General features: G+C 46.3%; 1 protein-coding gene across 2 annotated transcripts in view; it reads right to left on the bottom strand.

Annotated features, from left to right (window-relative positions):
- Capn3 (calpain 3) overlaps positions 1–12377 on the bottom strand; it is a 47252-nt gene that overhangs the window by 16583 nt on the left and 18292 nt on the right. For both annotated transcript variants that reach the window (XM_040746102.1, XM_040746103.1), the window contains exons 2-7: positions 8825–8894; positions 7509–7627; positions 4729–4862; positions 3985–4153; positions 2805–2948; positions 1155–1238 (exon numbers count right to left, since the gene is read on the bottom strand). In XM_040746102.1, coding sequence (XP_040602036.1) covers positions 1155–1238; positions 2805–2948; positions 3985–4153; positions 4729–4862; positions 7509–7627; positions 8825–8894 — 720 coding nt within the window. The remainder of the gene's footprint in view (positions 1–1154; positions 1239–2804; positions 2949–3984; positions 4154–4728; positions 4863–7508; positions 7628–8824; positions 8895–12377) is intronic.

The following is a 12377-nucleotide window of genomic DNA, read 5'->3' as shown; positions in this document are numbered from 1 at the left end:
AAGGCTCTAGAAATACATTAAGTATTTCTGTTTGAGTTTTCCTTTATTTCTCTTTTATTTTTCTTTTTCTTTATGTGGATGTATGAGTTATATGCACCACGTGCCTGCAGGTGCCTGAGCAGGCCAGAGGTTGTCAGGTCCCCTGGAACTAGAGTTACAGGTGGTTGTGAGCTACCTGATGGTGCTGGGAACCAAACCTAGGACATCTGGAAGAGCAATATGTACTCTTTACTGCTACACCTCTCCAGCTCCTACTTTTATTATACGAGTGTTCACACATGTGTGTGCATGTTTGTGTATGACGTGAGGGGAGAGTGCATGTGCCTCAGTGCACACGTGGACATCAGAGGACAACTCTGGAGTCAGTCCTCTCATTCTATCATGGGTTCCAGGTTTGAACTCAAGTCTTCAGACTTGCACAATAAGTGCTCTTACCGACCGAGTCACCTCACCAGCTCTCTGCGTGGGGTTTTAAAAAGGCTCTTGCTGGCTAAACCTCAGATGCCTGCTCTAGATGGACCAATTCCAGTCACATGCAGCGGGGGTTGCAGACATAACCATTCTCAGTCCATCCCTTTCTTCAGGGCATAACATATCCAACTGCCTGTTATAGCCTTACAATGTTCCTGCCTGGGAAATGACCCAGGAAACTTCAGAAACCCCACAGGTAGCAAAATATTGAAAATGGGAGAATAGGAAACATGGCAATCCACAAATCCAGCATTGTAAGACATTTATAATTGCTTCTTGGAAATATTAGAAAGATTCCCATCTTTGGCATTAAAACCAAAGAAAGGGGCCAGGGAAATGGGTCAGCTGGTGACTATCTGCTGGGCAAGAACAGAGACCCAAGTTTGGATCCCAAGCATCCATGTAAAAAAAAAAAGAAAAGGCTCAGCCAAGCATGTCTATAACCCCAGATAGAGGGCAGGGTGGATGCCTAGAGTCTAACCAATTGACAAGGTCCCAACTCAGTGAAAAACACTGCCTCAAAATAAGGTGAACCACTGAGGACTTCCCTCCACCCCAGGAAGCCAGTTTGGACCTGACTGGCAAGTTCTTTGAGTAGGGAAGGAGGCACAGAAAGTTAAGTCCTGACTTTAGGGGATCAACTCAGCTGTGTTTCCATGTCCACCAGACTCCATAAGACTCACCTCCTCCAGCCCAGTGACTGAATAGGCGTGACCTTTCACCAGCCCACAGGCCATTCTTGTCTCATACTGCACAGGAACAATCGTCTGCAGAGCAACAACCAGGTATCCAGTCAGGAGTTAGGGGGCAGTGGCTCTGCTTCTCTGAGACAAGGGTTCATGTTGGTTCAGTTCTGCTTTATCACAGACTACGGATGGCTCCCTTCCCTGACAGTACACCTTATGGCCAAGATCACACCCTCACTGTTTTTTCAAAAGCAACAGGAAGATGCAGCTCCAGACCTCTAGCTCATCACGTGGCCCTGATGGCCAGGGTACAAGGTGGGTACTGGATAGGAGGTGAGTGAAAGGATTTGTTCCCTCCTTTCTAGACCCCCTCAGAGGAGCAGAGGGGCCATCTGGGGTCCATCTGCCGAGCTGACCGTTCCCAAAGGAAGGGGTTGAGAAAGGGAGTCCAATAAAACCTATAGGTCCAAACTCTTCTCTTGAATTACCTCACCTCCCTCACATTTTCCTAGGACATGAAAGTCAAGAAAACTCTGCCCCATCGCCCAGTATTGGGAATACTACATGGTTCCCTGCTGTGACCTGACTACACTGAGCACAGCAAGAGCTGTCCCTGTTCAAGTTGTAGTCTCGAGGGTTCTTTGGCAGAGGGGTAGATCAGTAAGGCCCATGGAGCACTCCACAGGCTCCCAGCACCAGGCGCCTGGTTACAACAGCTTTGGGGAGCTTCTGAGTGTCACATGAGTTTGATTCTTCAGGGGGACAGGTGTAGGCAAGCCTGGAAGTTTGTATCTTTGTCTCTTAGATCTCATTCCTCATTTGACCCAGACTAGGGCAGGACACTCACTGGTGTTCTTGGAGGCTACCCCAGATGGAAGCCACTGTAGGTATATACAAAGATGTCTCTATTGAAATGCTTATTATTATTATTGAAATGCTTATAACACTTATGAAAACAGACTTAAAAACCCTCTAACTTTTCAATAACAGTGTACTAGTAAGTAAATTATAACATTTGCACATTAGAATATTGTGCATCTACTAAAATGATATAAAAGAATACTTAGTTGCATTTTAAAAGTTCAAATCTGACAAAAAAGAAAAAATAGGCTGCAAAGATGTAACTTATAATAAGATATGATTTTAAAGACAAAAATATGGTTTAAATATGTTCCCAGAAAGATCATATACCAAATGCTGGGCAGTTATCTTTTTTTTCTTTGTTTTTGTTTTTGTTTTTCAAGACAGGGTTTCTCTGTATTGTTTTGGAGGCTGTCCTGGAACTCGCCCTGTAGACAAGGCTGGCTTTGAACTCACAGAGATCCGCCTGCCTCTGCCTCCCAAGTGCTGGGATTAAAGGCGTGCGCCACCAACGCCAGGCTTCTGGGCAGTTATCTTTAGATGGGAAAATATAGGCTATTAATTTTCCTCTGTGGGTTTTTTGTTTTGTTTTTTGTATGACTCAGTCCTTGGATAAGCATGTGTGCTTTCCAGGCAGGAGGATGTAAGCCCTGCGTTCCTTATGAGAGAGTGATCAAAGGGGAGGGAATTTGTTCTGTGCACTGCCTGCTCTGGGGAGTTGACTTCAAGATGGGACATGTAGGTCAGGGAGTGCTAGTCACTTTTGACAGCTGGAGATGTACACACCCTTGATGGTCTGTCATCTGAGCCCCTGGGGTCGAGGTCTGAGTCTCTGAGCAGCGAGTTATCCATATTTCTCACCATCCGCGCAATCAACTCCCCCATGTTCAGACCAGAAGGAGAGGTTCCGTAAGTCATGTTTGTGCCATCCTGAGGCCCGATGGGAAGGTGGAGAACCCAGGAAAGGGAAAGAGAACAAACAAGGGAGGAAGGGAAGGGAAGGAGACAGGAGAAGGGAGAGACAGACAGCAAAACAGGAGATGTCAACAGGGGACAAACGCAGAAAAGATGCAGGAGAGTGATAGCGAAGAGCTCCTGTGTGTCTTGCTTATGCTGACTGACAGCCAAGCCTTCCTATCCAAGGGAGCGCTGGGAGAGCAGGGTGGGCGTTAGCTTGCCCCACCCTTTCCTCGGGATGGCTAGTCCCAAAGCAGCCCTAGGAGAGGCCAGGCCATGGTGGGTCCTTCTACTCATTCCTGTCTCAGTTGCTGTCACAGTGATGCGCTGAGAGAGGGACTCAGAGATCATCTAGACAGCAGCACAAAGCTCAAGGACTGATGTCAAAGTTCAGTGGCTAGGGAGCGACTAGCCGATTTTAAGGGAAACAATGGGACTAAGTACACAGTCAGCCATATGGTTGGCTAGGGGGCATGCTTGCGCTGAGCTGTCGGACAGAAGAGGCCTGCCAGCCGGGTCTCTAGACCTATTTTTACCTGAATTCTAGGGCTTGCAATATCATTGCTGTCTTTTTATTGAGAACTACCTCTCACCCCCAGGAATACATTTCCGCTGAAAACCTGCCAATTTTAAAGTCAAGAATCCCCCCCCCTTTTTTTAAGCAGGATCTCATTATTCATCCCAGATCAGCCCATAAATAACTATCTTCCTGTCTCAACTTCTAAATTGCTGGAATTATTTATTGGTAGTTCCTTTTTTTTTTTTTTAAACATTTATTTAGTGTGTGGTGGGGATACCTGCAGAATCAAATGACAAGTTGTGGGAGTCCATTTTCTTTCTACCAGGGGATCCCAAGGATCAGACTTAGATCCCCAGGTTTAGAAGTACATGTCCTTACCAATGAGTCATCATACCATCTGGCTCTCGCATCCTAAAACGAAACATTCACTCCATCCCAGAAGGAGGCTGTGTGTTTAAAAGTAGAAGGCTTCCTAGGAGCCAGACTTACATCAATGGAGCATCCCATAAGGGAACCTCTCTCGATGGCTTTCCTCATGATCTTGTACATGTCACTGGGAGCATCTTTGATCTCAAAAAATTCTGTCACCCCTCCTGTGAAGTCCTCCATGGCCTCTGTGGTGTTCCCACCTTTTAGAGCTTCGTAGGAACCATGGAGCCTTGGAGAGAGGACAAAAGCCAATCTGGAGTCTGGGAGTCCCAGGAAGGATGGCCAGCTAAGTAACGCAAGGCCACAGAGAGCCAGAAGCATTGTTACCCACTGTACTGTCCCTACTCCCCCAAGGCACTCTTCCACTGTCTGCTAAGCCTAGCAGTGGGGTTGGGGGTGAGGGATGGGAGGGTGGGGTGGAGGTGGGGGTGGGCCGTGGGGATGGGAGGAGGGCCTGGGGGTGGGGGTGGGGTCAAGGGTAAGAGACATCTTGGCTGAACTCCAGAGATGCAGTGAGCTGATCAAGACTGGAAGCATCACAGGAAGGCAGGACCAAAGAGCCAGCTTCAGGAAGCTGCGGCTTTATGACACACAACTTTATTTCTTCTGTTAACGCTATGCTTTTTAGATAGGCCTCCTGCCGCGTGGACCTGTTCTCAGGCTGACTCGGGGTCTTAGCTGAACTCCCACACTGCCCATGATCATGTACACACACGCCTAGCCCAATGTGAGTGAGTCTTTGAATTCTCAAATCTGCATCCCCACGTGAAGTCCTGTCTCCCATCCTGACCTCCCACACCTTACTTAGCGTAAGCTTTCTCCAGCAGAGCACTCCAGAATTCATTGCGGTGGTTGGATTTGGTGAAAACCAGCTGATTGTTGTATGTTGGCAGACAGTCATCAATGACCACATCTACCCAGTCTCCATAGCGCCAGAACTGCAAGAAGCAAGTCACACAGTCACATCCAGGGAATGCTTTGACCCTCGCTCACATACCGCAGGGCTCTCAGCCTTGGCTACCGTTTCCCAGGCTTCGTACCTGAAGCTGGCTTTGGAGTCCCTGAATCTATCTCTATGTACACTGTGTGCTTCTGGGGGACAGAAACTACATATCACTCAGTGTCTGCGGAAAGCCCGCCCGGTTCTGGGCACTCTGTGAATATCTTAGGACCTGAGGCTTTCCCCCCCCTTGCCTAGAGGTCTGGGACAGACCTGCTGTAAGTACTTTCATGTATCCCAAGTGGTTGCTCTGTGTGCCCAGGATTGAGATCCCATGATGTGAAGTAAAGCTGTTGGACTAACTTAGGTATTTCTCCTTTCTCCCCCTTTCCTTCCTCCCTCTCTCTTCCTCTCCTTTCTTCTTTTCTGTTGTTTTTGAGACACTCAGGCCAGCAGACAGGATTCCCTCCCCCTCCTCTCCTTTCTGGGCTACAGTGGTACATGTGTGAGGTCAGAGGGCACAGATAAACAACTTATTTTTACTAGCACCCAGGCTGGCTTTGCACTCATGGTGATCCTCCTGCCTCAGCCTCCTGAGCCCAGCTGATTTATACATTTCTTACTGAAGGGCTGAAATGGAAAAGGACAACCCAGGAGTATGCTGAGGGACGAAACTAGTGAGATGTCAAGAGAGGATGTCTGAGCCACTCTGGACATTAGGGGTCATCAGGGCTGGAGGCAGACTGCTCAGAACCCCAGAAAGTTCAAGTACCCCCACATTCGGGTTTCTGGTCTGCTCTGGTCCAGCCCAGAATTTGTCTCCACACCAAATGATTGGTACCCAGAAAACTTCTAGTGGATAAATTAGTTTAGAACCAATAATTTCAGTTCTGGATCAAACTGGCAACTAAACGCCCAAACGACTAGAATTTTCCCGAAGGGCCTAGGAAGGTAAATGATAGAGTTGGTGTAGACTCTGCTGCCAAGGGTGCAGAGTACAGGGGCTGCAGTTCATGAACCAGGGATCCCAGTAAAAACCCAAAGGAAGCCACCACCCTCAGAGTGGACATCTTAAGAACCTGTCTGAGGGGGCTGCAGGCAGTAACAGCAGCCAGTCAGCTGGAGGGCAAAAATAGACACACAGGTCAGAAGACAGGATGCCTTCCTCCCGTCCTTTCTGGGGGCACGGTGGAAAGTATGTAAAGTCATGGCACAGATAAACAGCTGCTTCCTCACAAGCTTGCAGAGTAAAGGAGTCACTGCCCATGGGTAGGTGTACTGACCCTTTCCTGAGTAAAGGAGTCACTGCCCATGGGTAGGTGTACTGACCCTTTCCTGGACCCACTGGGAGGACAAGGCTGGGAGACCAGTGGTGGGTAGATGAGCTGGGTGGTGAGATAACTTTCTGAAAATATATCTTCACTCCAAAGAGACCGAACTTTTTCTGGACCTTGCAGCCAAGTTAATAACATGACTTGAGATCATTTAGAACTATGTACCTATTAGAACTATGTAACTAACCTGCTGTCCTGCTCTGTTCTCAGCCTGTTTAACTGGCCTTTAAGAGAACATTGTAACCAACCTCATTATGCTTTGGATTTCCCATGCCTTCAGCCTTTACAGCCTAAGCTAATGTGTAGTTTTAATCTTAAATTATGTTCTCTCCCATGTCCTGACCCAAGATTATAATGTTACGGCAATCATTTACCAAAAATAGCCAACAGGTTGGGACAACCTTAAGTGACAAATATTCCATAAATGTTGGAAGCAACCTGTGGATATAGGATGGTATGTTTGTGGTTTTGAGTACTATTCTGGGTGATTTGGCGTCAGTAAAATAACCTCTTTCCAGTAAAAAGTAATCTCTCATTCCTTTCCCAAGCCATGTTTTCTGTGCTATTCAATAAATACACACACACACACACACACACACACACACACACACACACACACGTAACAGACATATACAAAACAGGCACAGTAGGGCTCGGAAGTGGTGGCGCAGGCCTTTAATCCCAGGACTCAGAAGGCAGAGGCAGAGGCAGGTGGATCTCTGTGAGTTCGAGACCACCCTGATCTACTGAGTGAGTTCTATGACAGGCTCCAAAGTTACACCTGGGGGTGGAGGGGTGAGGGGGTTGGGGGAGGCAGGCACAGATAAGAACAGACACATACATACATCAGATACCACACACAGGCAACAAGGACAGGCAAATCAAACACATACAACAGACAGAATACACTGGCCGGTGGTGGTATACACTTTTAATCCCAGCTCTAGGGAGGCAGAGGAAGGCAGATCTATGTGAGTTGGAGGCCAGCCTGGTCTACAGAGCCAGTTCCAGGACACACTCCAAAACTACACAGAGAAAACCTGTCTCAAAAAACCAATCAATCAACCAACCAACCAACCAACCAAACCAAAACCAAAAAGAAAATAAATAGTCTACAGACAGGTCAGTGACCACAGACTGGAAACACACAAGAAGAAGTGGGCTGGCTCTTTGTTAAACTAGCCCCAGAGAAGGTTATTTGTTTTCATTCCTTATTGCAACATGGAGCATTTTGGTGCCTTGTCTGAGGTTATCTTTGATGCATCAACCCAGGTCTGGCTGCTGTCTCACCCACATCCCCATTTCCTCACCTGGAAGTGGAAAATCCCAGCATAGTTTTCAGTGAAACTTTGATCATGGGGTATAACTCTGAAAAGCAGCCTCTCGTTCAGGGTCAGGCAGGCGATGGCTGCAAGAAACCAGCAGTCCCCTGCAGTCAGACACAGACTCTGTTAGTCAGGTGGGGGCTGCCCCTCTGGGAAGAGAAGGCCCAACCCCTGGCAGGAGTTCTGGATGCTCATGCTGCCCACGGCCCTTCTTCCTGTCTGCCTCACCAGGTGTGAGCCCAGGCAAGGACAGTGGCAGGAATTCTTCCATAGCCTGAGGAACAGGGTAACTCATTCTCTCAGGATTGGATGTTTCCCTAAGGTCAACTAATTCCTCCTTTTACAAAGGAGACTCACTTCCTTCTTGGAGACAGAGCAGTGGTGATCATGGCTGCCCTCTCTGTCTTTGCCCGGTGAGCTCTTTTCCCTTTTGGCATGGAGGAAAACTGTGTGTCAGAGAACCATCAACTAAGCAGATGTGTATCAGCCAGCTGTTCAGGACCAGTCTACAAAAGGCACCGAAGCTGCCAAAGGGCACGCCCAGTGCCCCGACAGTCCTGCATCTGTCTACTAAGGGCACAGACTAGCCGCCACCCTGCTGGTAAGGAGAGTCAGACAACTGCCCAAGCTACCCTCCTTTGAATCAGCCAGTCTGTCCTGCGGAAGTAGCCTGTTGGTTTGAAGGGCTCAGATCTTAGTTTGTCCACACACCCCAGGCAGTGTCCCTCAGGTGCTGGGAGCCCCAACATCCATGGTGTCCTCGACCTCTCTTTCTGGAATAAACTAAGCTTGTACTTTTCAGCTGTCCTTGAATTTTTTGGTCAAGTTTTAAATTATCTTTTAATGATTTCTCTTCACAGAGCTTGCCCACAGTCTGCCCCAGGGAGGATGCTTCCGGAACTAAAGGTGGAAGAAGAAGGCCTGTGTAACAGCCAAGCTGACAGGCCAACAGAACCTGGGCCCCTCCTCCTCTGGGTAAATGCCACCTCTGTCAAAGGACTCCTTTAGTGTGGAGATGCCTAGCATGAGGACCTGAGTTTGACCTCCAGATCCTACACAGGAGAAGGAAAAAACAGTCCCCCCTCAAGTTGTTCTCTGACCTTCTAGGTGTGTGGGTGTATACACACACACACACACACACACACACACACACACACACACACTTAAATAAATAATTAAAAAGATTCTGAGATACATTAAAAGAAAAAGCAGAATTTTGTTCCTTCACATCCCGAATAGAGATCACACCTGCTAACTAGCCCTGGATGGCCTGGCAGGGCATGGTGGAGGGAGTTTCCTACCTAGGTCTCCTTGGCAGATGTCAGTCCTGTTGGCTCCACCAATGATAAATCTGGGATTCTCACAAATTTCCTGCAGAACAAAAAGGAGACAACCAGGTAATACCGACAATTGTAGGATTTCCCAACTGACCTAATGGCATACTGCCCTGGTACCATGGGCTTTATACTCACTGACCCTTACGCCTCCACAGCTAGCCGTTCCCTCCAAGAGTGTGGAATACCATCACTTCTCTTTTTCAAACCAGAGAGCTGAAGCTCAGAAGTTGGGTGTATTGGTGCACATCTATAATCCCAGCACTGGAAGGGCTGAGGCAGGAGGATGGCTGGTTCAAGGTCAGCCTGGGCTACATAAGCAATCCCTGTCTTAGAGGAAAAATAAACAACTGAGGATCAGAGAAGGTAAGGAAACCACTCCAAGGCTATGCCCTCTTCTCTCCCACACTATACACAGAGTAGCATGTACCTTGAGTACACAATGGCATGTACCTTGAGGGTGGGGCAGAGTGGCTGCAGAACTCATGGCTTTTGTTTTTGAAAGCCAGGGGAAAGGATGCTAGAAGAAGAAGAAAAAAGTCTTCCTTTCTAAGATGTGGGACATAAATATTTAGAGGCAGCATATGTGCCAGCATCTGCAGGTCTTGGCAGTCTGGAAAGAAGACAGTAAATCTGGTGTGAGCCTCACCTGCCCCCTCCCTGTTTGTTCGAAGGGGCAAATCTGCTCAGAGCAGCAGCAGTGGCCCCTGCAGTTTCCAAAACTAGGTCTCGCACAGCCTAGTGGCAGCCAACAGAGGGTGCTCTTGATTTCATTCATTGCTTTAATTAAGTAATTCATTTTATTTTTTTTACTTTTAGGCTAATTAAAGATTTGGTGTTTTGATTTTAACGTTGTTCTTCACAGCTTCAAGAGATCTTGTTATTCCTGTGAAGTGTTCCGTGCTGGCGAGTTTTATGACAACACGACACAGGCTAGAGTCATCTGAAAGGAGGGAACCTCGATTGAGAAATGCCTCCGTAAGATCTGGCTATAGGGCATTTTTCTTAGTGATTGATGAGGAGGGCCCAGCCCATTGTGGGTGGTGATGCCCCGGAGCTGGTGGCTCTGGGTTCTATAAGAAAGCTGACTCCCAGCCAGGCGGTGGTGGCGCACACCTTTAATCCCAGCACTTGGGAAGCAGAGGCAGGCAGATCTCTGTGAGTTTGAGACCAGCCTGGTCTACAAAGAGCTAGTTCCAGGACAGTCTCCAAAGTCACAGAGAAACCCTGTCTTGGAAAATAAAACAAAACAAAACAAAAAGCTGACTCCCATAAATTGTGCTCTGAGCTCTGACTTCCACACATGTGCCATGAAATACATACATTTCCCTGCGCACATAGATACTTACACAATAGATTAAATAAATAAATGTAACTTTAAAAAATGAAATTCTATCTGGGTTCACAGATTTGGAAAACTCACTGATTAGTTGTCAGAACAGTTTGGTAGATTCCCTGGGATTTTCAAAGTCATACTGTCTGCAAACAAAGACAGCTTTGTTTTATCATTTCATCCACACGCCTTTAGCCTCCAGTGTCAGTCTGAATGTGAGTGGTGAGAATTGAAGCCCTTGGTTTTTCCTAGGTCAGAGGGACAAACGTTTAGTGCCTTGTTAGCTGTGATACTGGTGAAGGTTTTTTGTAGCTGCTCTTTATTGTCTTAGAGAAGTTGCCATCTGGCCTGTTGTGATGGTGCATACCTACAATCCCAGTACCTGGGGCATGGAGAATGAAGATTTGGTACAAATTTATGAGTAGCCTGGGCACTGTAAAAAGACCCTATCTCAAAACAAGAAACACAACAACAAGCAGCAACCATCTCAAGCCCCCAAAGCCCAAATAAAATGAAACAAGTAAGGAGACTTGCACTGCTCTGGGGACTGTTTTATTGTTCATGGGTGCCCTGCCAGGAGTCTATGTAGTTGTTTGCAGAACCCAGCATTTTATTTTGTTATTAACCTTTCAATGTAGTGAATTACATGTTTTTGCTTCAGTCATTTTCCTTGGGGTAAATCAAGCGTGATGTAAGTAAATTATTTTGGTGCATTCCTGGATTTCTGGCTGATATTTTGTCATGGAGCTTTGCATCTAATTTCATAAAGGATGTTGGCGTATGGTTTCTCTGATTTGTACTGTTTTTTACCTGACTTTGGTATCAAGACAATGCTGTTCTCATAGAATGAATTAGGAAATGCTTCCTCTTGCATTTTCTGAATGAAACTTTGTAGAATTTATATAATTTCTTCTTTATATATGCCTCCTGGATACAGACAAGTAGTTGCAGATGGCCATTGGACTGCACAGCAGTGACAGCTATTGTTGAAAAGTCAAACTTGGCAAAGCTGACTCACCAGGCACTATTGGGTACCATGACATGACAAAACCAGGGCTTTGGTGACTGAGTGGTTATTCCTGTAACTTTCTAAGGTACTATTGCCGTGCCTCCCTAACAAGAACAGTTCTTTCCACAAAAGAAAGAAAGAAAGAAATTCTATGGGAGTGTCAATAGGCCATGAAGTACTAGTAATTGACAAAGGCTTTTCAAAGAAAAAAGAAAGAAATATATGAAACAATATATTTTAAAAAGATGAGGATACTAACATTATTTCAGAACTTTGGCACATTATATAGGTGATAAAACAAATAAGAATTTTGATTATTATCATTAAGAACTAAGGTGCACTCCCCTGCCCTGAGACAGGGGTTCTTTGTGTAATAGCTCTGGTTGTCCTGGAACTTGCTTTATAGACCAGGCTGGTCTTGAACTCACAGAGATCTGCCTGCCTCTGCCTCCTGAGTGCAGGAATTAAAGGTGTGTACCATCTGGTAAATTGTTTTAGTATAAAAGAAAATATATAAAATTATAAGGTAGGGGGTGCAGAGGTAGTTTAGTGATTACAAGCACTTGCTGCTCTTGCAGAATAATGAAGTTCAGTTCCTAACATATGTATCTGGTGGCTCACATCCACCTGTAAAACTCAGTAGCACCCTCATGCTACACACACACAATTTCTTTTAAAAAATCAGTGAAGTAATAATCTTGCAATGTTGAATTTATTAATAGCTTTTTTTTGTCTTCTTAAAAACAATTTCCTATTCTTATGCACTAATAATGAACAAGGAATGGAGATGTGTTCTGCATTAGAGCACTTACCTAGTATGTGCAAAGCCCTGGGTTTAATCCCAGTACCACCAGAGTACCAAAAGCCCAGAAGCAATAGCAGTAGTCAGATAGCAGTGGTTTCTGGAGAAGTTGAGCAAAGAAAAGGAACAGAACCACAAATACTGAAACAGGCTTGACACTGAGTGCTGAGAGGGCTAGCAGGATAAGAATGGCAAGCCAGCACCGCCGACAGGAAAACAGATTCTAGATCATTGCTGGACTTCACATCAAAGAAATACATTTCTTTGGATGTGCAGGAAAAAGCTAAGTGACTCCTGCAGGGGTAGGGGCATGCTGATTATCATGCCTATTATCATTACAGTTTTTCCCCAGTCCAATCACAGTTTCTCCCTCCCT

The sequence above is a fragment of the Mesocricetus auratus genome, unplaced genomic scaffold, assembly GCF_017639785.1.
Source record: "Mesocricetus auratus isolate SY011 unplaced genomic scaffold, BCM_Maur_2.0 Super-Scaffold_100004, whole genome shotgun sequence".
Lineage (NCBI taxonomy): Eukaryota > Metazoa > Chordata > Mammalia > Rodentia > Cricetidae > Mesocricetus > Mesocricetus auratus.
The sequence above is the reverse complement of the archived record's forward strand: the minus strand, read 5'-3'. Positions and strand labels throughout refer to the sequence as shown.